Source organism: Arvicanthis niloticus, chromosome 6 (assembly GCF_011762505.2).
Source record: "Arvicanthis niloticus isolate mArvNil1 chromosome 6, mArvNil1.pat.X, whole genome shotgun sequence".
In the NCBI taxonomy this organism is placed as follows: domain Eukaryota; kingdom Metazoa; phylum Chordata; class Mammalia; order Rodentia; family Muridae; genus Arvicanthis; species Arvicanthis niloticus.
This window is the reverse complement of record NC_047663.1, coordinates 28,435,720-28,458,482: the sequence shown is the minus strand read 5'-3', so window position 1 is coordinate 28,458,482 and position 22,763 is coordinate 28,435,720. Positions and strand designations below refer to the sequence as shown.

General features: G+C 46.0%; 1 protein-coding gene across 3 annotated transcripts; it reads right to left on the bottom strand.

The window, feature by feature from the left end:
- Positions 1-1,113: 1,113 nt before the first annotated feature.
- LOC117710483 (nucleoside diphosphate kinase B) lies at positions 1,114-19,657 on the bottom strand. Of its 3 annotated transcripts, XM_076935998.1 has the most exons (8): positions 19,507-19,655; positions 17,086-17,215; positions 13,283-13,384; positions 11,083-11,195; positions 6,069-6,198; positions 3,745-3,846; positions 2,826-2,938; positions 1,114-1,341 (listed from the first exon to the last, which is right to left on the bottom strand). In XM_076935998.1, the coding sequence occupies exons 2-8, from the start codon at positions 17,209-17,211 to the stop codon at positions 1,224-1,226; spliced, it is 804 nt and encodes a 267-aa protein (XP_076792113.1). In that variant the 5' UTR covers positions 17,212-17,215; positions 19,507-19,655; the 3' UTR covers positions 1,114-1,223. The 3 variants fall into 3 exon arrangements, with proteins under 3 accessions (XP_076792113.1, XP_034361195.1, XP_034361196.1); XM_034505304.2 differs by lacking the exons at positions 11,083-11,195; positions 13,283-13,384; positions 17,086-17,215; positions 19,507-19,655 and adding an exon at positions 6,400-6,572; XM_034505305.2 differs by lacking the exons at positions 1,114-1,341; positions 2,826-2,938; positions 3,745-3,846; positions 6,069-6,198 and adding an exon at positions 10,015-10,296 and having other exon boundaries at positions 19,507-19,657.
- Positions 19,658-22,763: the final 3,106 nt, after the last annotated feature.

The window sequence follows — 22,763 nt, the reverse complement described above, 5'->3', positions numbered from 1 at the left end:
TAGTCTCAAAAAAACAAAACTCTCCTGCCTCAGCCTCATGAGTTCGAGACTACAGATGGGAGCCACCAAGCCCTAGGTTTTCTCAATTTCTAAATAGTCCACACACACACCTGCTTGTGTTAAGCTCAGAGAGAAGTGACAGCTATACCAATCTAGGAAGATTAGCCCTAAAAGTGGAACTACAGACTGTGCCCTTAGCCTCCCAAAAAAGCATACCAAATAGCCCATGCTTGTGGGCTATGGGGCTCCACAATCTTTTCCAGGGCTGGTTGGTGTACATCTTTAATTCCAGCACTTGGGAGGCAGAAGGTGGGTCCTTCTGAATTCGAGGCCAGCCTGACCTACAAAACAAGTTCCAGAACAGTGAGGGCTAACTAAGCACAAAAAAACCCTGTGGGGGGGGGGGGGCCAGGGGGGGCAGTCTACCTAATAGCCCAAGCTGATGATGAGCCTAGAAAAAGTCTCTCACCCCAAAAGGCTGGAGTGGTGGCTTATCAGTTAAGTGTACAAACTGTTCTTCCAGAGGACCCAAAGTGGGCAGTGTCTCCACCAGTGTCTCCAGCTTGAGACCACCCACACCAATGTACACAATTCTACCACAGGGGAATGTGTTAAGGGAAGAGATAGTTGGTGACTGAGTGCACTAGCTGCTTCTGCAAAAGACCCAGGTTCGGTACCCAGCACTCATGTGGCAGCTAACATACATAAATCCAGTTCCAGGTAATCAGGCACCACTTCTGACCACTGCATACCAGACCCACACGTGCATGCAAGCAAAACACTCCACTACATGCCACATACGGCTACAGGAATACCTGAGTACAAGTTTCAGGCCGGAAGGACATCAGCTGCTGCTCAAACTCTTCATTCCAACAGTATCCTTGCAGAAATACACATTCCTCTGTCAGCTAGTGTAGAAATGTTTATTTCCCTGAACAGCCAGTATCACACTCTGACTCTTCCCCCTGCTACCTCCCCTTGTCTTGATCTGGTTTCTGAGAAGATCCACACTGATTCTTCACAGTAAATAGAACTACTTCATTTAATGCCGTCATAGCCTCCGAGCAAAACGACTTCATTTAGTTCTAGCAAATGAGCACAGGACACTGCATACCCAATTCCAGAGTCTTTATTGTTTTACAAAAGATCCATCCAGTCAGTGGGATAAAGAGCTGTGTCCAGGAACCCATCAGTAGTGCTGAAAAGGACTGGTTTCTCCATGTCTACTCATACACCCAGTCGTGGGCACAAGGCTTGTAGTCAATCAGTTCTTCCGGCTTAAACCACAGACGGATCTCTTTCTCAGCACTCTCCACTGAATCACTGCCATGAATGATGTTCCTAAAAAAGAAAGCTCAGAGTTCATCCCTAGATAACAGCATAAAGCAGACACCACAGACCTTTTAACCTGACAATAATTACATTCCCGCCGGGCGGTGGTAGCGCACACCTTTAATCCCAGCGCTTGGGAGGCAGAGGCAGAGGCAGACGGATTTCTGAGTTCGAGGCCAACCTGGTCTACAGAGTGAGTTCCAGGACAGCCAGGGCTACACAGAGAAACCCTGTCTCGAAAAACCGAAAGAAAAAAAAAAAAAAAAAAAAAATTACATTCCCCCAACCCCAAGTAAACCAAAACTGACTGTAGTACTGACACAATACTAGAATGCTTGCCTGGACTATATGAGGCCCTACCCTGAATCTTCAGTAAGGCAAATAGTAAAACATTTAACTAAAATCCATTAGGATGGGACTGGAGACTGCTCAACAGTTAAGAGCACTTGTTGCTCTTGGAGAGAACCCAAGTTCACAACCATGTGTACCTACAGTTGCAGAGCATCTGATAACCTTCTGACCTCTGCAGACTGGGCACTCATACATGCAAGCAAAACACTAGGAAAAAAAACTTTGCTATTCTTTTAATACCAAAAAAGTACAAAGTTATAAAGGTACTCAAATTAAAAAAAAGAACATAGTATTTATAACCCAAGACTGCTACTGATTAAAAAAAAAAAACAAAACAAAACAAAAAAGAAGTGGGCAAGGCTCCAAATGCCAGTTTAGAGCCAGTCCTGCTGCTGTGGAGAGTGGGGAGGGCTAGTCTCAAATTTCCTATACTGATAAAACTAACCTTGAACTTTCTGGTCATCCTACCCTCCACCTCTTATCTGGTTGGTTTGGGTTTTGGAGGAGGTGTGTCTCTTTTGGAGACAAGGTTTCTTTGTGTATGCCTGAGTGTCCTGAAACTCCCTCTGTAGACCAGGCTAGCCTCAAATTCAGAAGTGCCTAGGATGTGCTGGGATTAAGGTGTACACCACCCACACTGAGATAGTTTTTAGGAGTTTTGTTTCTTTAGTTTTTCAAGACCGGCCTTACTCTGCAGCTCTGGCTGTCCCAGACCTCACTATATACATGCCTGTGCCTCTGGCTCTCCAAAGCCGGGAATAAAGGTGTGGGCCACCAGGCCTGCATTTTCTTAGAAGGGATTTACAAATCAAACCATACCATCCATGCTTATTAGGAACAATCCCTTTATCCCATTTGAATCTACAAAGTTTGAGTACAAATTACAGTTGGGCTAAAGGAATCAAAGGGTTAGGTGTCATACCCATACATCCAGTAACAAATTGGATTGAGGTTAAACCCTTTGTTTCCCCACACAGGAAGCATCACGTGCGGCTCTCTGCAGTGTCTCAATTACAATTTTCAAGCAATCATTCTTTTTTCAGGTTTGCCAAAATTCTAGGATATGCCCAAAGTGTTATACACTCCACTTAAGAGTTAAAAGTTCACTATCTCACATGCACGCGAGCGCACACACCCCTTACCTGCCAACTTGAATGCAGAAATCCCCACGAATGGTGCCTGGTTTAGAATCAGCTGGATTGGTCTCTCCCAGCATCACTCGGCCTGTTTTCACCACATTGAGCCCCTCCCAGACCTTAACCAGACAAAAGACAGTTACTGAGACAGAACCATCAAGAACACTCCTACTCATTCATCTTTAAAATCAATGTATGGCATTGTGGTCAGATAACACCTGCCTAGGGCAAGGGCCTATGTTTTAAATTCATAAGTAGAACATTGGAAAAGACTACTCGCCAAAAAAAATAAAAATAAAAATAAAAAAAAAAAAAGGACAAACTCTGGGGACAGATGGGGGAACAGTGGAAAGGCCCTAAGAGCCTACCTGAGAAGGCAAGAGATGACAAGGGTTAGTCAGAAAAGAGAAACTTAAGGACTAGTCTGGGAACAGGACGTGCTCTGTGACAGTTTCAGTGAATTTTCCTTGCACTCTGCCATCATTCCCACAGGACACTGCACTGGTAGTACAAGGCCAGAGAACTTGGGCATCTCTAAAATCTAGGAAACAAATGTGGTCAAAAGTACTTGTGGCAAACAGGGCTCCTCTGAAAGCAAACTAGCCCTACCGAGATTTGCCTTAAGCTCTTTTCTTGTGTGTGTACACACATGTACATGGGAGTACTGGCACCTACGGAAGCCAGATTCCTGCAGCTGGAGTGATGGGAGGTCAGCCTGTGTGGGTGCCAGAAACCCAACTCCCAGCCTTCTCTAAAATCTGATTTCCTTTTCTTTTACCTTCCGAACACATAGTTGCTGACTCCTGCTGGTCTTATAACCCCAGTACAAAAGAGGTAGACAGACTAGAGTCCCAGGCCAGTCTGGGCCACAAGAAAAAAGCCAGTCCCAAATACCCAGACCCCTCAGTCCTTCACAAGCACTCACCATGGCCACCACGGGCCCTGAGTTCATGTACTTCACCAGCCCCGGGAAGAAAGGACGGTCTTTCAGGTCAATGTAGTGCTGCTTTAGATGCTCCTCAGAAGCCTAGCAGAGAGAGGATCCTATTATCGAACAGACCAGAAAGGCTTAGACATGGTTGTATCCCACCCTGGGGGTGGGGGTGGACTTTCCAACACAGCAGGTACTTAATTCCAGGTTTGGTATTTCAGTAAATTCACAAGGTTCCATATCACAAAACCAACACTATTGTGGCAGGGGGGGAAAAAAAAAGAAGAAAAATCCCTATACTGATCATAAAGACAACTTAAGCTGGGAATATTAATTCCGTGGTCAAGTGCATGCCTAAGGTGTGAAAGGCCTTGTGTTCAGTCTCCAGCACCAGGTTTTAAGAGGATGACAACTCCATGTAGAAAGCATATGAGGATCAAGTACAGGCATGCAGACCTGAATCCCCAGAACTTCCCACCCAGAGATGAAAGGTACAGACAGACAAGACCCTGGAGACTCACTGGCCAGCTGGCCTATAGTATGTATGCAGCAATGACCAGGAGACCATCTCAAGATGGTAGGATCAGCACTCACACATAAACACACCATGCACAAGACAAGAATTACAGGTGTTTAGGGAATGAGCTGAGGGTGATGGCTCATGCTCACAATCCCAGCACTTGGGAGACAGAGGCAAGGAGAACCCCAAGTTTTAAGGCCAGCCTGAGATCGAGACCTTGTCTTACAAAATAAAAGACATTGGTGGCACACACCTTTGATCCTAGCCCTTGGGAGGCAGAGGCAGGTGAATCTAATTTCGAGGATAGCCTGGTCTATAGAGCAGGTTCCAAGACAAGACAGCCAGGGCTACAGAGAAACCCAGTCTAGAAAGACCAAAATAAAGACTTACATAGTAATGTTAAGGATTTAACACTGTAGAAGTGGTTTGAAGCAAGATTTGGAAAAGGAAATGTTGGCTGGATGTGTCAGTAACCTCAGGTTCCCCTGGTCAACTGAACCTTTTAAACATTCCAGACAACAAACTTTTAAGATTTATGTGTGTAACTGTTTTGCCTGCATTTGTGCCTGGTGCCCAGGAGCCAGAAGATATCGGGTCCCCTGGAACCGAAATCAGAGATGGTTGTGAGCCACCACACAGTGCTGGGAACCGAACGCCCGGCCTCAACAGTAAGTACTCAACTGCTGAGCCCTCTCTCCAACCCCAAGAACACCTTTTTCTGTTTTGTTTTTGAGACAGAGTCTGTACGGCCATGGTTGACCTGGAATTCACTCTGTAGACCAAGCTAGCCTCAAACTCAGAGATTTGCCTGCCTCTGCCGCCGCTGAGATTAAAGGTATAAGTCACTATGCCCTGCTTTTTCGTGTTTAAAAGCAATTGCGTGAATGGGTGTTTGGCCAGCATGCATTATCTGTGCATCCTGTGTATGTCTCTCGCTCGGAAGCCAGAAAAGGGTGTCGGATCCCCTAAGACTGGAGTTTCAGGTCTGAGCTATCCTGTGAGTAATGGGAACTGAACCCATCCTCTGGAAGACAGAAGTGCTTTTCACCAAGAGCCTTTTACTCCAGCCCCAAGAACAAAACTGATGACTTATATTTCAGTAGCTATTTAAAGTTTAAAAGTAACTTTGGTTTTTAAAGACTGGGTCTCATGGAGTCCAGGCCTGGCCTTAAACTCCAGGTGTAGCCAAAGGTGACCCAGATTCTCTTATCTCCACCTTCCACGTGCTGAGATTAGAGAATGTGCCACCACACCCTACTGTTTATAAGAGGCTGGGGATCCGACTCTAGACCTCGTGAACTACACCTTCAGCTGGTGGCCACATAACACGGAAAATAGTTATGCCACGGAGAGATGAAGCCTCGGTGATCTGAAAGTTTCGGCCAAAGCACAAAAGAATTGCAAGACCCCACCCATTGTACAGGGTGAGTTCCAGGCCCTCTCCAATCCTTGCTGCCCCCACAAGACACACAAGCAGACTGGAGGCCCTTTGCAAGACAGGCAGGACCTGGACAGGGCCAGGACGCACAGCGGGAGGGAAGCCAGGCCTGGGCACCGCCAACAGTCACGTTACCTCCACTTAACCTTCCCAAGGGCGTCTGTCCTCCCCGGCCTGGGAAAGGGCCAGCGGGCCACCAACGTCTGGTGAGGGGCGGAGGTCAAAAGGATTCTCGTGGGAGTGAAATCAGCCAGGAGGCCTGGCTCTGACTCCAAAAGGCGACGTGGACAAACTACTGGCGGGAGAACCAAACTCCCGCAACCCAGCAGCAAAGGGGTAGGGGGCGAAGGGCGTTGTTACCCGAAGGAACTTCATGGCCACCAGGCGGAACCCCTTCTGCTCGAATCGCTTGATGATCTCCCCGATCAGACCGCGCTGCACGCCATCTGGCTTGATGGCAATGAAGGTACGCTCGAGGTTGGCCATGGTCCTGCGGAGGCAAGAAGTGTAGTCGATGAGGCCCCGTGAACCCAAGCCAGCCCAGGAAGCCACGTGGGTTCCTGCCACCGCCGCCGCTGCGGAGGACACGTGGCTTTCCAGATACTTCTGCCCCACCCAGGAGGCCCAGAAAGGGGACCGCGGGAGCCTGAGGTGGGCTTATGTTGGGACGAAGAGTACATCTTAGCCTTACCGAAAGCCGGTGGGTCGGCTGGTGTCTGCGATGAGCGACGGAAGCAAAAAGATTAGAACGACCACCAGCCGGCGCGGGAAGAGGAGGGGCGCGGGGCGGGATGAGAGACGCCACACCCCGGAGGACCCCGCTGCCCAACCCGGGACGCTCAGTCTGCCTGATCTTGCCAGTCGTCTCTGTCCCCGCCCAAAGGCTCGAGGTGCACGCCCTCTCCTTGCAGGGATAGGGAGGGCTGCGAGGCAGGAAGTGATTTGCTCCCCACCCGAGTCTGCTTGCTCTTTGCTGCCACAGGCTTCAACCTCAGAGATCTGGTCCTGATTTCTTTATTCCAGGAGACATCTGCATTCACCCTTCCCTGGGATATCCGCGCCCAGCTGGACTCTCCCTGCTCTGGGGTACCCCGAGTCTTTCCTGTCTCTAAAATTCAGCCCTCTGTTCTTTCCTGTCTGCTTGAGCTCTTAGACTTTCTCATCCAAAATGACGACTTCCTTAGGAATCAAGTTAGTCTTCAGCCCCGTACTCAGAAGGCCATCTGATCCTGTGTCAGAACGACTTTCAAATTCCTAAGATAACGCATGCCTTTTGACACTAGGGCCAGCTCCCTGCTGTCTGTCTCCTCGCCTCGGCCTCGCCTACTTTTCCAGCTTCTGGAGGCTCTCTGTTGCCACCCGGAGACTGGGGTTCCTGCCGCAGAGCACTACCGGGTGTCAGGCTACCCACTTCAACCTGAGACTCCCCTGGCAAGATTCTAGATTTTGTAGAAGTTGACGGCCTGCCTAAACTTAAGAGGAAATTCAAGGCCAGCCTGGTCAATTGAGTACATGAGACTATCTCAAACTAAGAAGCAAAGCCAGGTATGAGAGATGACGCCTGCCTGTAATGCTAGCCTTTGGGTGGTGGAAGCAGGAGAATCAGGAAAGAACAGCCACTGCTACAGTTCAAAGTCAGCCTGGCCTGTCTCAAAATATACAAAAATGAGGGTGGAGAGCTAGCTTTGCAGTTAAGAGCACTTGCTGCTCTTCCAGAGGCCAGAGTTCAATTCCCAGCAACCACACACTTCAGTTGACTCACGACTGTAAATCCAGTTCCAGGGGATCTGATGCCTCTCATCTCCGAGGACATGTCCTTATGTACACATACTCACATGCAACACACACACACACCTACACATAATATGATTTTAAAAATATTTAAGAAATATATACAAAGAGAGGGGCTGGAGTGGGTTTGACCATAAACTAGATATGGTGGTACATCCTTAGCTACGCTGGAAGTGAAGACCAGCCTCGACTACTTGAGGGTAGGGAGGATTGGAGACTGAGCTCTGTGGTAGGCCCACTTGTGTAGCACAAGGCCTTGGTCCAGCCTCCAGTACTCCAGATTCTGTATTCTCAGAAGCCAGGGCTATCAACTTGCAATCAGTCTTTACCTCCTGTCTTCTTAGCAAGCCACCAGTTCCCCCAAAGGTTCCCCCCTCCCCCCCCCCCCCCTGCTCACATCTGCTTCATTTCTATGTCCAGATCACCCTCCCCCCACCCCCAATCCTCCTGCAAAATTGCATTGCCTTAAGCACTCTGTGAACCAGCTGCTGCTTCTCCCAGCAGGCTTAGAGCTTGAGCTGGGACCCTAAACATCCCTGGAAAGAGGTTTATGGCGTTGCTCAAAGCTCTGAGACTTGCCCAGATGAGTCAAAAATGCCTAAAACCTCCTCCAACTCCATTCCATCAGTGCTGGCTAAAGACCTGCATAGATGAGACAGCTCTCTGCGCTCTGACTATTAGGATGGGGGAACTATAAATTCCCTGGTACAGGTTTTACGCCCGGGCACTTGGGCCTACATTTATTATTATTTTTTTCCAATTCCCAGCAAACACTGATTTCAAGTGACTCAAGCCCCGGTCTCATCAAGAGGATATACCCTGCTTTCGACAGTTCCCTTCGTCTCTGAGTCTCTGAAGAGACGGGCAAGCTCTCTCTGTGTTCTCTATGACACCAATACAGAACCACTCATGACCCAAGATGGGATGAGGTCAGGTTATCACCATTGTGGCTCCAGCCCACCTGATCGCCTATAACCACTCAGGTGGGTAACAGCCCATCTCACCACTGTCCTAAACCTCAATTAAGAGCATCAGCCTAGGATGCACTGGCAATGACTGCCATTTGCCCTCACTCTGGAGCCATTTCCTTCATTCTCAGTCTGAAGCACCAGCTCTCGTTTCCCCAGCTAGCTGGTTGGTTTTCTTTTGAGATGATCTCAATGCATAGCCCTGGCTAGACAGCACCAGTCTGGCCTCAAGCTTGCTGCATGCCTGTCTCTTCCTCCTAAATGCTAGGATGACACGAATGTGCAGCCACACTCTCCGTTGTTTTGGAGTTATTAAATGTCAACTGTCCCGAGAGGCCACAAATTTCACTGAACTTACCTGTTCAGTTAAGAGTCATTTACCCCTTTATCAGGTTACTGAACTCCCTACCCTGCAGTAGGACCCTTCATTTGACACCAGCTGAGGGTCCCAGAGCCTCAGAAGACACAGATTTTCTGATCTGACAATAGCTACAACTTCTCACGATTTTTTTTTGGTTTGTTGTTACTGGGTTTTTTGTTTTTGGAGCGGGGAGGTTCAAGACGGGGTTCCTCTGTGTAGAATTGCTCTATGGACCAAACTGGCCTTGAACTCACAGAGATCCACCTGCCTCTCCTCTGCCTCCCAAAAGCTGGGAATTAAAGGCTTGAGCCACAGCCATCCACCCTTTTTGTTTTGTTTTGTTTTGTTTTTCAAGACAGGGTTTCTTTGTCTTTCCCTTGTCTTGGAACTCACTCTGTAGACCAGGCTGACCTCAAACGCAGAGAACTACCTACCCCTGCCTCCTGAGTGCTAGGATTAAAGACATGAGCCACCACCACCCAGCTTTTCTTTTTTTTTTTTTTTAAGACAAGTTCTTGTATAGGCCAGGCTGCTCTCAAACTATAAAGCTAAGGACAACTTTGAACTTATCCTTTCTCCTGAGTGCTGGATTACAGTACTACCATGGCATTGTGTGGTGCTGGGGATAGAACCCAAGGCTTCGTGTATTTGTTGTTGTTTGTTTTCCTGTTTTGGTTTTTTGAGGCAGGGTCTCACTATCTAGACTAAGCTGACCTTGAACTCCCAGAGATCCAGGTGCTGGGATTAAAAAGTGTGCTCCATTACATCCAGCTGTTCTGATTTGTTTTAACAAGGCTTCACTACGTTGTCCAGACTGGCCTGGAACTCAGAATCCTCCTGCCTCTGTCTCCTGAGTGTTGGAATTACAGGCCTGGGCCAACAGGCTTGGTTTGGCATCTTTATTTCTAATGAATTCTCTGTTCCCAAAACAGTTTTAACAACCTCACACATCCTCCTCAGAAATTGCAGTCTAGAGCGAATAGGATGCAGGTGATGGGAAGGGAGGTAGACAAAGAAATGCCTGTGTGTCCCAGGGTGGTGGCTCAAACCACAAGGACAATGAAAAGCATCTGTGTGCACATGAGGCCAAAATAAGTAATTTGCATAACATTTGCATTCTGTCCACTCAGGTTATCCAGAAGCCTAGAGGAGGTAAGGAGTGCAGAGCGATACAGCAATACAAAAGGACAGATGAAAGGCTTTAATCTACCAGTGGCATTTAACACTGCACCGGGAGTCACAGCTCCCAGAGGTTCCTTCCAGGTCAAAGAAGTTCCAGAAATATCTAGAGATGCTGATCCCCTGCCTGTGAGGACAAGAGTAAGCAGGTTGGAAGGCAGGGCCCTCCTGTCACTCGTAGATCCAGTCGTGCGCACAGCTCTTGTAATCCACCAGCTCCTCAGGCTGAAACCACAAGCTAATCTCCTTTTCTGCACTCTTCACAGAATCACTGCCGTGAATGATGTTCCTGTGGGCAGAGAGGTGACGTCATTACCAAACCGGAAAGATGAACCTGCCCACGACCCTTGCACTCGCACTATGGATAGCCAAAGGCCATGGCAGCAGAAAAGCCAGAGTCCCAAGTACTTCAGAACAACATGGAAAGAAGGACTTCCTGTGAACAGCCTTCAGGGAAGATGCTGGCCAGGCTCTCTGTTCAAGAAAGGCACAGCCAAGCAAACAAGTCAGCTTCCACCTTCAGAGGCAGGAAGACAAAATCCATATTTAAAAGTGACCTGAAACCCAGTGGAGTGGCCAATGCCTCTAATCCCAGCATTTGAGAGAGGGGTAGGAGTTGGGGACATCAAAAATTCAAGAATAGCCTCAGCTACATAGCATTTTGAGGCCAGCCAGCCTACTTTAGACACTGTCTCAAAAAACACCTAAACTAGTGGTGGAAGAGACAGCTCGGTTTTAAGAGTACTGGCTAGACCTCCGGAGAACTCTGGTTTAGTTCCCAGGATCCACATGGGCTCACAACTACCTGTAACTCCAGTTCAGGGGAACACAATGCCCTCTTCTTGCCTCCCTGGGCACAAAAGTGGTACACACATGCAGGCAAACTATCCATACACATAAAGTTAAAAAAACAAAAAAACAAAACAAAACAAAAACAAACCTTTAAAAGCTAAAATAAAACAAAGAAAATGAATTGACTTGCAGATGGTATCATGTTCATTTCTAGACTCAGAGGCTCAAATTCTTGTGGCAACTAGCTTGAATTTGGGAAAGGGGTGAAAGTATCAATTCTTACCTGCCAACTTGGATGCAAAAGTCTCCTCGTATGGTCCCAGGCTTAGAGTCTGCAGGGTTAGTCTCTCCAAGCATCACCCGGCCTGTCTTCACAACATTCAGTCCCTCCCAGACCTCCAAGGACAACAGAAGATACAGTCAAGGAAGAAAAACTCAGTAGAAAACCTGGCACATGGAATTGCAAAACAAATGGCTCCAGGACCCCCTCATTCAACTACTTGTTCCAGTACTAAGGATGCTGGTCACCTGTCCCTACTTTTATCCTCCTAAGATCAATTCAGATCCATCCATGTGGCAGCCAGCAACCTTTTTTAATAGTAAATATTGCCACTGTGGTTATCCCACCACCCTAGAGGTAGAGGCATGTGGATCTCAGTAAAGCCAGCCTGATCTACATAGAGTGTTCCAATACATCCAGGGCTTCATAGAAAGACCCTATGCTGGAAACACCAAGATACTGGAGATGCCAGAGTCGTGGAATACCTGCCAAGGAAACCTGCATATGGGGTGTAGAACCAGCTCAAGACAGAGAAGTGTGTCACAGTCAATAATCCTGAAAGGAGTAGGGGATCAAAGATCGCGTTGGCATCAGCCGTGGGGATGCAGAGTCTAGAGTTTGTCCTACTGGGCTGAGGTCTTGCTTTGGTTCAGGATTTCCTCACAATGCTCCCTTTCCCCTTCCCAGAATGTATATTCTATGTCACTGCATGTTCAAAGTATGTGATCTGTCTTCTCATTTTTATTTTACAGGAGTGACAGACTGCCTTGAGTCTCAGAAGAGACTCTAAACTTTGGACTTATGAACACTGCTGAGACTGATAGACTCTGGGGACTTTTGAAGCTGGACAGAATGCATTTTTGCACTAGGATAGGGCAACAAGTATATGGGGCAGAAAGTGAAATGTGGTAGTTTGAGTAAAAATGGTCCTAAAGGCTTATATAGATTTGAATGCTTCATCACCATGGAGTGGCACTTCTTAAGGAGGATTAGTAGGTATAGCCTTGTTGGAAGACGTGTGTCACTTGGGGTGAGCTTTGAGTTTTAAAAGCCGGAGCCAGACCCATGGCTCCCTTTTCCTGCTGCCTTCACATCTAACTCTTCAACTTCTCCAACACCATGTCTGCCCACATGCAGACAGGTATGCCTGTCATGACGGTGATGGACTAAACCACTGAAACTGTAAGCGAGCTCTAATGACATGCTTTTTTTTATAAGAGTTGCCTTGGCCATGGTGTCTCTTCACAATAGAACAATGACTAAGACTGACCCTGTCTCAAAAAGCCAAAACAAATAAATAAAATGCTAAATATGGTACCTCCCATATCTCCCCAGCCCTGGGAACATAACAGCACAGTCCTGACAATATGCAGTCCCTGAGCACCTCTCACCCATCCTCCTTACCATCCACCCCAGCCTTCTTTCTGTACTTTAAAAAGCAAAGTCATGTCTGCTGTGGTTATCCCAATACACTCTAAGTGGAAGAATCAAAAGCTCCAGGACAGCCTAGAGTACCTGAGGCCAGCCTAAGCTACATGGTGAATTCCAGGACACAAAGCTGGCCTACATATTAAGACTCTGTCTCAATAAACCATTTTTAGAAAGAATGAAAACAGATACCTATCTTGTCTCAAAACTGTATCTAAACTATCTAGGAAGGAACTTGACATACATAGAGCAATCACATTCTTGAATAAATCAGTGGTTCTCACCCTTCCTAATGCTGCCACCCTTTAAAATACACTTCCTCAGATGGTGACTCCTCCCCCAAATATAAAATTTTTTGTTGCTACTTCATAACTGTAATGTTGCTACTATTATAAATCATAATATAAATATCTGTGTTTTCTGATCATCTTTGGTGACCCCTGTAAAGGGTCATTAAAACCCAAAGGGGTCTTGACCCACAGGTTGAGAACCAATGAACTAAATGTTATTAAATAAACCAAGTTTCCTGTGTTCCATGGGAATTCAGTCAAACCGATCTCTCCTGATTTCTCCCAGTCCTGAGTCTTTAGCTTGGCAAGGAAATGTACATTTTCTTTGGTGGATCAGACAGCCAATTCTCATCCTATGTGGCTATCCCACCAGCCTGTTTCCTCTACAATAAAGAGGACCTGGCACCCAAACAGTAACTGCAACACTAGCTCTGCTCTACTCCCAAATGAGTCATTCCATCTAGATCCCACACAGACTCACTTACCATAGCAACCACTGGTCCTGAGTGCATGTATTTCACCAGGCCAGTAAAGAAGGGACGGTCCTTCAGGTCAACATAGTGCTCCTTGAGAAGGTCCTCTGAAGCCTGTTACAAAACAGACGGTGAGAGCTGGCCCCAGGCCCCTAGGACCCAGAAGGCTAATTTCTTCCCTAATCCTTCCCACTGCTTGAAACATAATCTCACAGCTTGGTGACCAGATATAACCAGATTCATCCTCCACATCACAAGAGGGGAACAGTGATAGCCACAAAGCACTTCTGAATTTCTAATGCAGCAGAATAAAATAGCTTGAATCCAGGGCTGGAGAGACGGCTCAGCGGTTAGGAGCACCGACTGTTCTTCCAGAGGTCCTGAGTTCAATTCCCAGCAACCACATGGTGGCTCACAACCATGTGTAATGGGATCCGATGCCCTCTGCTGGTGTGTCTGAAGATAGCAATGGTGGTGTACTCATGTGCTTAATAAATCTTCAAAAAAAACCAAAAAAAAAAAAAACAAAAACAACAACAAAAAAGAACCTGAATCCAACCAGTTAAGAGTAGTGCTACACCTATAATCTCAACACTGGAAGACAAACACAGGATGACCACAAGTGTTGAGACCAGCCTAGGTACTGAGTCAGACCCTGCCTCTAATAACAACAACTTACTGTAAGGAAGGAAAGAAAAAGTAACAGTAGGGTGACTTTTGGTTCCCAGAAAGCACTTCAACCAAAATATTAGATGGAAACAGGAGGACAGTCTCTGTATTAGATGAACAGTAGCTGAACCTGGCCATCTCCCAAGAACACCAGACATTTATTCACAGGATAAAGGCCCAATGCAGTGACCATGTCATTGCCAGAGGTTCCTACCTATGAACTACCTAAAAGTCCATGACATCTAGCAGTAAATAATTCCGCTAAAGAATGAATTAGGTCAGCTGCTCCTCAAGAGGAACCAGGTTCAATTCCCAGTATCCACATGGCAGTTTATAACCATCTGCAACCAGTTCTGAGGGACCCAATGCCTACTGACCTCCACAGGCACCAGGCACAAAGTGGTGCACAAATATACACGCAGGGAAATGCATGAGATGTTTAAATTGTATACATAAAATGTTTTTAAAAGTATTTTCAAGACAATGAGTCAGAGCAGGATGTGGTGCCATACGCCTGTAATCACAGCACTCTGCAGTCAGAAGCAGCAAGATCAAGAAATTCAAAGCCATCTCAGTCACATAATGAATTTGAGGCTAGCCTTGGCGATGTAAGACCCTATCTCAGTGAGAATGATTGAAGTCTGAGGAACAAAAGAGAGAAGAATAGAGAGAGAGAAAAGGAGACAATTAGATACTCATATTACAAGGCTAGTATGTGGTGTGGTATGTGAGCTGCCACATCAAGAGCAGGTTTGTCACAGTTCCAGTCCAACCCAGCCGGGCATTCTCTTTGCCCCCACATCTACATAGCCTTGCAAGGGCCTGCCTAGCAGTTGCCTTGGATCTTACACTTCCGCACCACTACATGAGACAAAGCATGTTGCCACTTTAGGAATACACATAGGACAGGACTAGCTGCCAAAAAGCATATTAGCCAGGCGGTGGTGGCGAATGCCTTAATTTCAATACTTGGGAGGCAGAGACAGGTAGATCTCTTCTAAGTTTGAGGCCAGTCTGGTCTACAAAGTAAGTTCCAGAACAGCCAGGGATACTCAGACACAAAGAAACCCTACCTGAAAAGAAAAACCAAACAAAAGCACACACTATCCTATTCTTCAGCCACTGGTCAGTCATCACCTGCCAAAGCAAACCTGCAGAAAACAGGGATGCAGTCTGACCCTGCCTATTCTACGGAGAGCTGGTAGACGTGCCAGCTAACACACATAGACCTGACTTTCCCTTCCCACGACACTCAATTCTGCTAACTGGTTCCAACAACCTTTAGCCTACAAGACTGAGCACATTTTATTGGCGTGGGGAAAGCTCAGGCTCCCTTTGTCTCTCAAGTCCATTGTTGATGGAACAGCCCTTTAGAGACATGGCAGATATCTCTTCTTCCATTCTTCACCAAACCCATATCCTCAACAGAAATTTGAGGGTAAGAGAGAAAAATATTCTTACGGGCCAGAGAGACTCAAGTTACAATGGCGGCCATTTCACTGTCTGTGTTACCAGACGCATCGTCTGACCTCCTTAAGCTTTGGTCTCCTCCTAACTAGTGTGAGGACAGGAATAAGTACCTCTCAGAGCTGTCATGAGAGATGGAGAAGAAAGCATGTACTTACCATAGACTACTGTGCTTGATAAATGACTGGGTCACTTCATTGCACCCCCGGGACCTAATTTACCACGGAAGCCCTCATCTGGCTCTCATTATTCCACCATGTTCTCTCTTAGCATTAACAATAGTCTACTCCTTATACTAAAAAACCATGTAATAAAACTGGTGGCTGGAGAGATGGCTCAGGGGTCTGCCCTTGCTGAGGTCCTAAGTTTGGTTCCCAGCACCCATATCAGGTGTCTCACAACTTAACTGCAGTTCCCGGGGTTCTGGTACCATTTTCTGATCACATGCCCCTATACATACATGGTGCACATTTCAACAGATAGGCGCACATACATACACATTAATACAATTTTTAAAGTTGTTTTAAATTTTATGTACAAGCGTTCTGCCGCATGTATACCTGCAAGCCAGAAGAGGGCATCAGATCCCTTTATAGATGGTCATAAACCTATAAACCCATAAATTATATGGGTGCTGAAAATTGAACTCAGGACATCTGGAAGATGCTAAGCCATCTCTGCAGCCCCTAAATACAATTTAAAAAAAAAAAAATTAACACTGCATCTGGACATGGTGGTATGCCCTTTAATCCTGACTCTCTGGAGCCAGAGGCAGAGGCAGCACTCTGAGTTTGTGGCCAGTCTGGTCTATAGAGCAGGTTCCAAGCTAGCCAGGGCTACACATAAAAATAACAGGAAAATGATAATACTACTACTAATAATAACAATAAGAACAACAACTCAATATTGCAAATCAAATTTAAAATGTACAAGGAACCAACATTGTATTACTTTAATAGGAAAGAAATATTGTTCCCCTAACACATTTGCATTGCGAATTAGAATTCATACTTCGTAGATTGTCTGAAGAAGGGTTCTTGGTCAATCAATCTTTGGTATTTACTGGAATATTGTTATCTGAGTGGATGGTATGCACATCACCACAGCACTTAGGATGATTAGGAAGGATCCTAAGAATTCCAGACCAGTTGCACCAAATATATATGTATCAATCCCATAGGTGTGTTAGAATTATTTCTCTTCTCTGTTCCGTCAGAAGCACCCACAAGCAAAACTGCAGATTTCTCCCCCAAAGCCCAATGTACCGTGCCTGACTCACGTTAGGCACTATCAGATAGTAAAGCAAAGACTTTCTTCCTGACAACCTACTTTGAGGGTGAGGTGTAGGAGTTAGAAGGATGGTCTCTAAAATTATCTGCTTAGGAGGCTAAAGACCAAGAGCTCTAAAACACCCAGAGCTGAGTCAGAAATTACAGCTGTGCAGTAATATGAGGGACTTCATGTTGTTATGGGGAAAGAGAGACTATTTTTGAAAGCTCTAAATGACTTGGTTTGTTCCAAGATTCAGCTAGCAATGCTTAGTCACTGAGAGGGTTTCAGGCTCCAAGACACCCTACCATAGAGATGTCTAGACAGGAAGCAAGACAAACTCGGAAGTTACTCTGCCGCGTTCCGCTATGCGCCAAAGAGTCAAAGCAGGAAGATCGAGGTCCACTCACCTGCAGAAATTTCAAACCAACAAGGCGGAACCCCTTCTGTTCAAACCGCTTCATGATCTCTCCCACAAGCCCCCGCTGGACCCCATCAGGCTTGATGGCAATGAAGGTACGCTCAGTGTTGGCCATGGTCCTGGGGACAGGCAAGCAGGGAAATGATATAGGACCGAAAGGATTATTCTCGTCATGATCATTTTCAAGTGGATTACTCCCATAAAACTGCTATTATGTCTACCCTAAGTCTCTCTTGTAAAATCCCAATCCCTGCCCACTTCACTCACCAATGAATTAATACCCTAAAGTGGGGAAGGGCTCAAAAACAGAAACTGTAATGTCTATTCCATTTGATTTAGTAACCTCCTGTTGAGCTTCTACTGTGATGGAACTAAGGAGGGAGATGTAAAACTAAGACCTACACACACCAAGAGGACAGCACTTTTTTCAGTAATGCAAATTAGGGGAAGCTGCACTGGTATGGTTTTCCTAGGGAAAGTTACATCTGGAACAAGACAGTCTGGCCTACAACATTAAAGCCAGCAAGAATTTTACAGAATGCCGGCCGGTGGTGGCGCACCCATTTAATCCCAGCACTTGGGAGGCAGAGGCCAGCCTGGTCTACAGAGTGAGTTCCAGGACAGCCAGGGCTATACAGAGAAACCCTGTCTCGAAAAACAAAAACAAACAAACAAAAAAAGGAATTTTACAGAATATGTCATGATAACCATCGTTGTTTTTTTTTTTTTTTTTACAAAGAATGAGATCTCCCAGCCCTGTGCAAGTTGGAAGTAATGAGAAAAGCCAAGCTTGAGGACACATGCCATAATTCCACCTCTAGGAAGGCTAAGGCAAGGGGGGGAAAAATCCAGACCAGACTGGGCAACGTAAGACCTTGACTCAAAAAACAAACAAACAAACAATGACTAATGTTCTATCATAGATTGGGGTAGATTGGGGAGGGGCTCAGAAGGCCCTAGGCCTTATCCCTTGCCTTGGGAGCTACTGGCAATTAATGGTTGGGGGGTTGGGGGGTGGTCATTTTCTTCAGTGGTGTAGCCATGGGTAAACTGTCCATGCTATAGCAAATAACTCCTCTATTCAAGCAAGCAACTCCAATCAAACTCAGTGAAACACACACAGAAAAAATATAAGACATGAAAGGAGGGAACTTGGAAGGAATTCAGGCAAGATGAGAGTGTAATGGGGGGGGGGGTAGTGAAATGGCTAAATATATCACATACATGCAGAAAACTGTCAGAGAATAAGAAGATAAAAATTTGAAAGGCCATTATGTAAGAACAGCAATGAACGTTTATTAAACTATGTATTATGGGAAAGGGGCAATGAGTGTTGTGACCAACCAGTGAACTGTGGATTATGAGAGACCCACAGCACGACACCTAACACAGGACATCATCCAGGAAAGAAGACATTTGGAAAGCATCCATTCTAGAATGTTCCATTTCCAGGGAACACTGTCTCACAAGCTGAAAGGAGACTCCACCTTGAAAGACAATACCTAAGAGGATGGCAGCACCAGCTCCTGGCTCTGTCTTTCTAAACTTAGGTTCTTAACCTCTAATTTTATACCTTAAGAATGCGGCCTGAGCCAGCTAGATGGCTGAGTGGACCGTGAGTTGAATACCACAAGCATGAGTTTGAACCCATGAACCCGCTCCACAAAGTTATCTTCTGGTGTTCACATGTGAGCTAACAAGAGCTCACAAATAATAATAACCTTTTAATGATCATTTTTGTTGGTGTCATCCTTCCCCTCCCACCTCCTTGGTCTGTAACCTGCATAGTTGATCTAAGCCAGTACACCTAGCTTTTGATACCAAGCCACAGGGCCTCGCAGTCAATAAGAGAAAAGAGCATGCCTTAAACGGCAATCGCGCCTTCCAAAAAGAGAAAAATAGAACCCACAGACTAGCTAGAGAATGTCTGAAGGAACGTAGAGCAAGCATTGATTATTCAGAAATGGCCTACCATGCCAGAAACAGCCTCTATAAAACCCTCTGCATACCGAGCTCTCTCTCTTCAGAGAGAGAGAGAGAGAGAGAGAGAGAGAGAGAGAGAGAGAGAGAGAGAGAGAGAGAGAGAGAGAGAGAGAGAGAGGGAGAGAGATATTGAGATTCATTCATTCTTTCATTCAGCAAGCACCCCTGGAGTACCAGCTCTGTACCCAACACCAGACTGGAAAGAGAATAAGGCATAGCCTTGCCGCTCAGCCTGACAGAAACTGCAGCCACGGACAAAGGCGAGCCCACGTGGCGTGTCAAGATGACAGATCGGTACCTGTCCACAGCCTGCCATCTCCCTCCACCCCTTTCAGAGAGAGCATCCTTTATTTAACGCCCACCTCCCTCCCAGTCACCTAGACCCTCAACCTGTCTCCTTTCCCCTCAGCACCCGAACGCCTCTCACCCCTTCAGACGCCAGATCTTTAACTCCCGCTGCGCCTGCCCGCACCGGAAACGCGCCCCGATCTCACGTGGTTCCCCGCAGCTGCTCGCACGGAACCTTCTCTTACAGTTCCGATTCAGGGGAGCCCTTTTAGCGGTACGCCGCCGGTCCCCGCTTCCTCTGGGGAGTAGGATGTCATTCTAGGGAGCACTCTCCCAGGGTTTAACTTCCGTCTCTGGGTGTGGTGTTTTGTAATTTTTTTTCCCCCGGCTGGCGGCCATCTTTTGTTTCTCCCCTGCCGCCGTGTGACTCACTTCCTCCGTTCCCGAGAAAATTTGGTTTCCCGAGAGGTGGCGCTCACATTACATGAAGTCACAGCTAGAGCTTCGGTAGCCGCGTCATTCCACCTTCCCGTCGTCCTGTCAAGCAATGAATGTACCGAATTCTATGTGCCTGGCAGGCACTAGGGTTGAAGCAGTAAGCTTACTTGGTGCTTACTGGTAGGATTGAGAATTGCGACAATAAAAAGAAAATTGATAGTGAATACACATTGACAGCAAGTGCTGTGAAGAAAGAGCAGAGCAGGGAAAAAATAAGGCTGGGAAATCTCTGCAGAAGTGATAATTAAATAGACCTATATGAAGGGAGGAAGCCTATTATTACCTGAGAGCCAAGAATTATAGTGAATACCTGATGGTAGGAAACGCAGGAAGAGGGTTTTATTATTGTTGTTATTATTGTATGCAGGGTCTCATTATGTAACTCTGGCTTTCCTGGAACTCACTATGTAGACCAGGCTGGCTGTGACCTCGCAGAGATTCCCTCTGCGTCTGCCTCCTGAGTGCTGGGATTAAAGGCGTGAGCATCCACATCTGGCATTATTTATTTATTTGTTTATGAGTTTATTTATTTTTTATTATGAGTGCTCTATCTGCATGTACACTTGCAGGCCAGAAGAGGGCATCAGCTCCCATTACAGATGGTTGTGAGCCAGTATGTGGTTGCTGGGGACTGAACTCAGGACCTCTGGAAGAACAGACACTGCTCTTAACCTCTGACCCATTCTGCAGCCTCTTGTTATTTATTTAGGTGTACACGTGTATGTCTACGTGTGAAGTGGTCAGTTCCCCTGGAGCTGAAGTTACAAACAGTTGCAAGCAATCAGGTGTGCGTGCTAGGAATGGAACTTGGGCCCTCTGCAAGAACAGTATGTGCTCTATAGCCACTGGACCAGCTCTCCAGCCCAGATAAGTTTTTGTTGCTTATTGTTTTTTGTCTTTTGTTTTTAGTGAAACGGGGGGACTGGGGTGTTGGTCAATGAAAAGGGCTCTGCCTTGATGGATTCACAGCGCTGGGAAGGCTGAAGCAGGAGCATCAAGACTTACAGGCCACCTGGATGACATAGAATATGTCTCTCAAAAAACAAACCCTTGGGAGCACAAGGCAGGCAGAACAGCTTTGTGATTTCAAGGCAAGCCTGATCTATATACTGAATTCCAGGCTAGCCAGCCAGCACAGCATAGTAAAAGCTTATCTCAAAAAAAAAAAAAAAAATGAGTCAAACGCACACAGTCTAATTACAAAGTGGACAAAAGACAAGAATAGACATTTCACAGGCAGAATATACAGATGACAGAAAAAAAGAGGAAAGAAAGGGTATTGTCCTAGCTCGGTGGGTAGAATGTTTGCTTAGCATGCACAGAGCCTTGGGTTCAATCCCCAACATTACCTAGATTGGGTATAGTTTCACTATATTAATACAGGCCTGTAATCTCAGCACATCCAAGGTAGGTCAGAAAATCAAAGTTCAAGGTCATCCCTACGTTACACAATGAGTTTGAAGTCACCCAGACTATATAAGACTGATTCAAGAAGAAAAAAAGGAAAAAACAAAAAAACAAAAAACAGACATGGTGGCTCATACCTGCAATCCCAGAACCTTCAGAATGAAAGAACGGATCACCTTGAATTCAATGGCTAGTTTTGCTTATGTATGGGTTTCCAGACTATGCACTCGTGCACACACACAGACAAACACACACACACACACACACACACACACACACACACACACACATACACATACACTTTTAACTTCATTAGCCATTAGAGAAGTATGAATTAAATCCATGATGAAATATCAGTACAGTTATAAAAACAGTAAAATAAAATATAACAAATGCTTTCAGCTTTTGGGATGCTAAATGGAGAGGGTTTAAGGCCAGCCTGAACTACAGCAGCAAGAAGTTCCCTTAAAGCTGGGTATGATAAGGGCAGGAAAATTGAGGTCAAGGTCATCCTAGCTTACTTAACACATTTGAAATCAGCTTGGATTACATAGCACCCTATCTTTAAAAATCAATTTTTTAAAAAAGGAGGGGCCAGTAATGATAACACTAAATGTAGCCTGTAGCCGCCTTCGGCCACAAGTCAACTGGGTTCACCTAAAAGGGAGGCTGGAAATTAAAGGGGGAAGGAGGACGAGAAGAGATGAGGCCAAGACAAAGTTCTCTGATCAAGGCCCCAAGCTTTAATGTTCAGCTCTCAATTTAAAGGGGAAGACCCAACCCACAACCCCTCCTGGTTTCAGATGGGTGGGATAATCCTTAGTCTGTTCCAGGTCACGGCCAGAGATGTCTCAAGGCAAGCCCAGGGGCAGTTCTGCTTCTGTGTTCTGGGCAGCCAAGGTGGGTAACTCCACCTAGATCCTGTCACTTGACCTTGTTGTGGTAAACAAGGTCTCTCAGGCCTGCTCATGGGGGGGGGGGGGGCGAGAGTACAACTAAATATTATTGATGAGGTGAAAGAGGATCTAGATTCTTCATTGGAATTTAAATTATTCAGGCTGAAAAAAAATTCACTTGCTGGTTGAGGATACAGAACATTAGTAGAGCATATACAGAACCCTCAATCTTAAACTGAAAAAAAATTGATCTGTAGATAGGACAAGGTGGGCATGTCCTTAGTCCCAGGTACTCTGCATGCTGAAGCAAAAGAGTCACTTTAGCTCAGGAGTGCAGGGCCAGCCTAGGAAATACAGTGATACCCTCATCTCTGGGGAAAAAAAAAGACCTAGATTGTAGCAAAAATCAAATACTGTATTATTTCATTCATGTAAATTCTTTCAGTGTGGTGGATCAGATCTAGGGTCTCACAAATATTAAGTATATACGCTACCACTAAGCTACATATATCTTTAGCCTGTATAAAACATTGTTAAATAACAGGAAATTGGGAATGAATTAGTGGTTACCAGGAGTTAGGGATAGATACAGGGT

What these genes read in the sequence shown, in the direction of transcription:
- LOC117710483 (XM_076935998.1), bottom strand. Translation starts at nt 17,211, where the DNA reads ATGGCCAACACTGAGCGTACCTTCATTGCCATCAAGCCTGATGGGGTC. An exon ending in CAGGACCAGTGGTTGCTATG is followed by an intron (nt 11,196 to 13,282) that starts GTAAGTGAGTCT and finishes TTGTCCTTGGAG; the next exon opens with GTCTGGGAGGGACTGAATGT. An exon ending in TTTTGCATCCAAGTTGGCAG is followed by an intron (nt 6,199 to 11,082) that starts GTAAGAATTGAT and finishes TTGCCTCCGCAG; the next exon opens with GACCATGGCCAACCTCGAGC.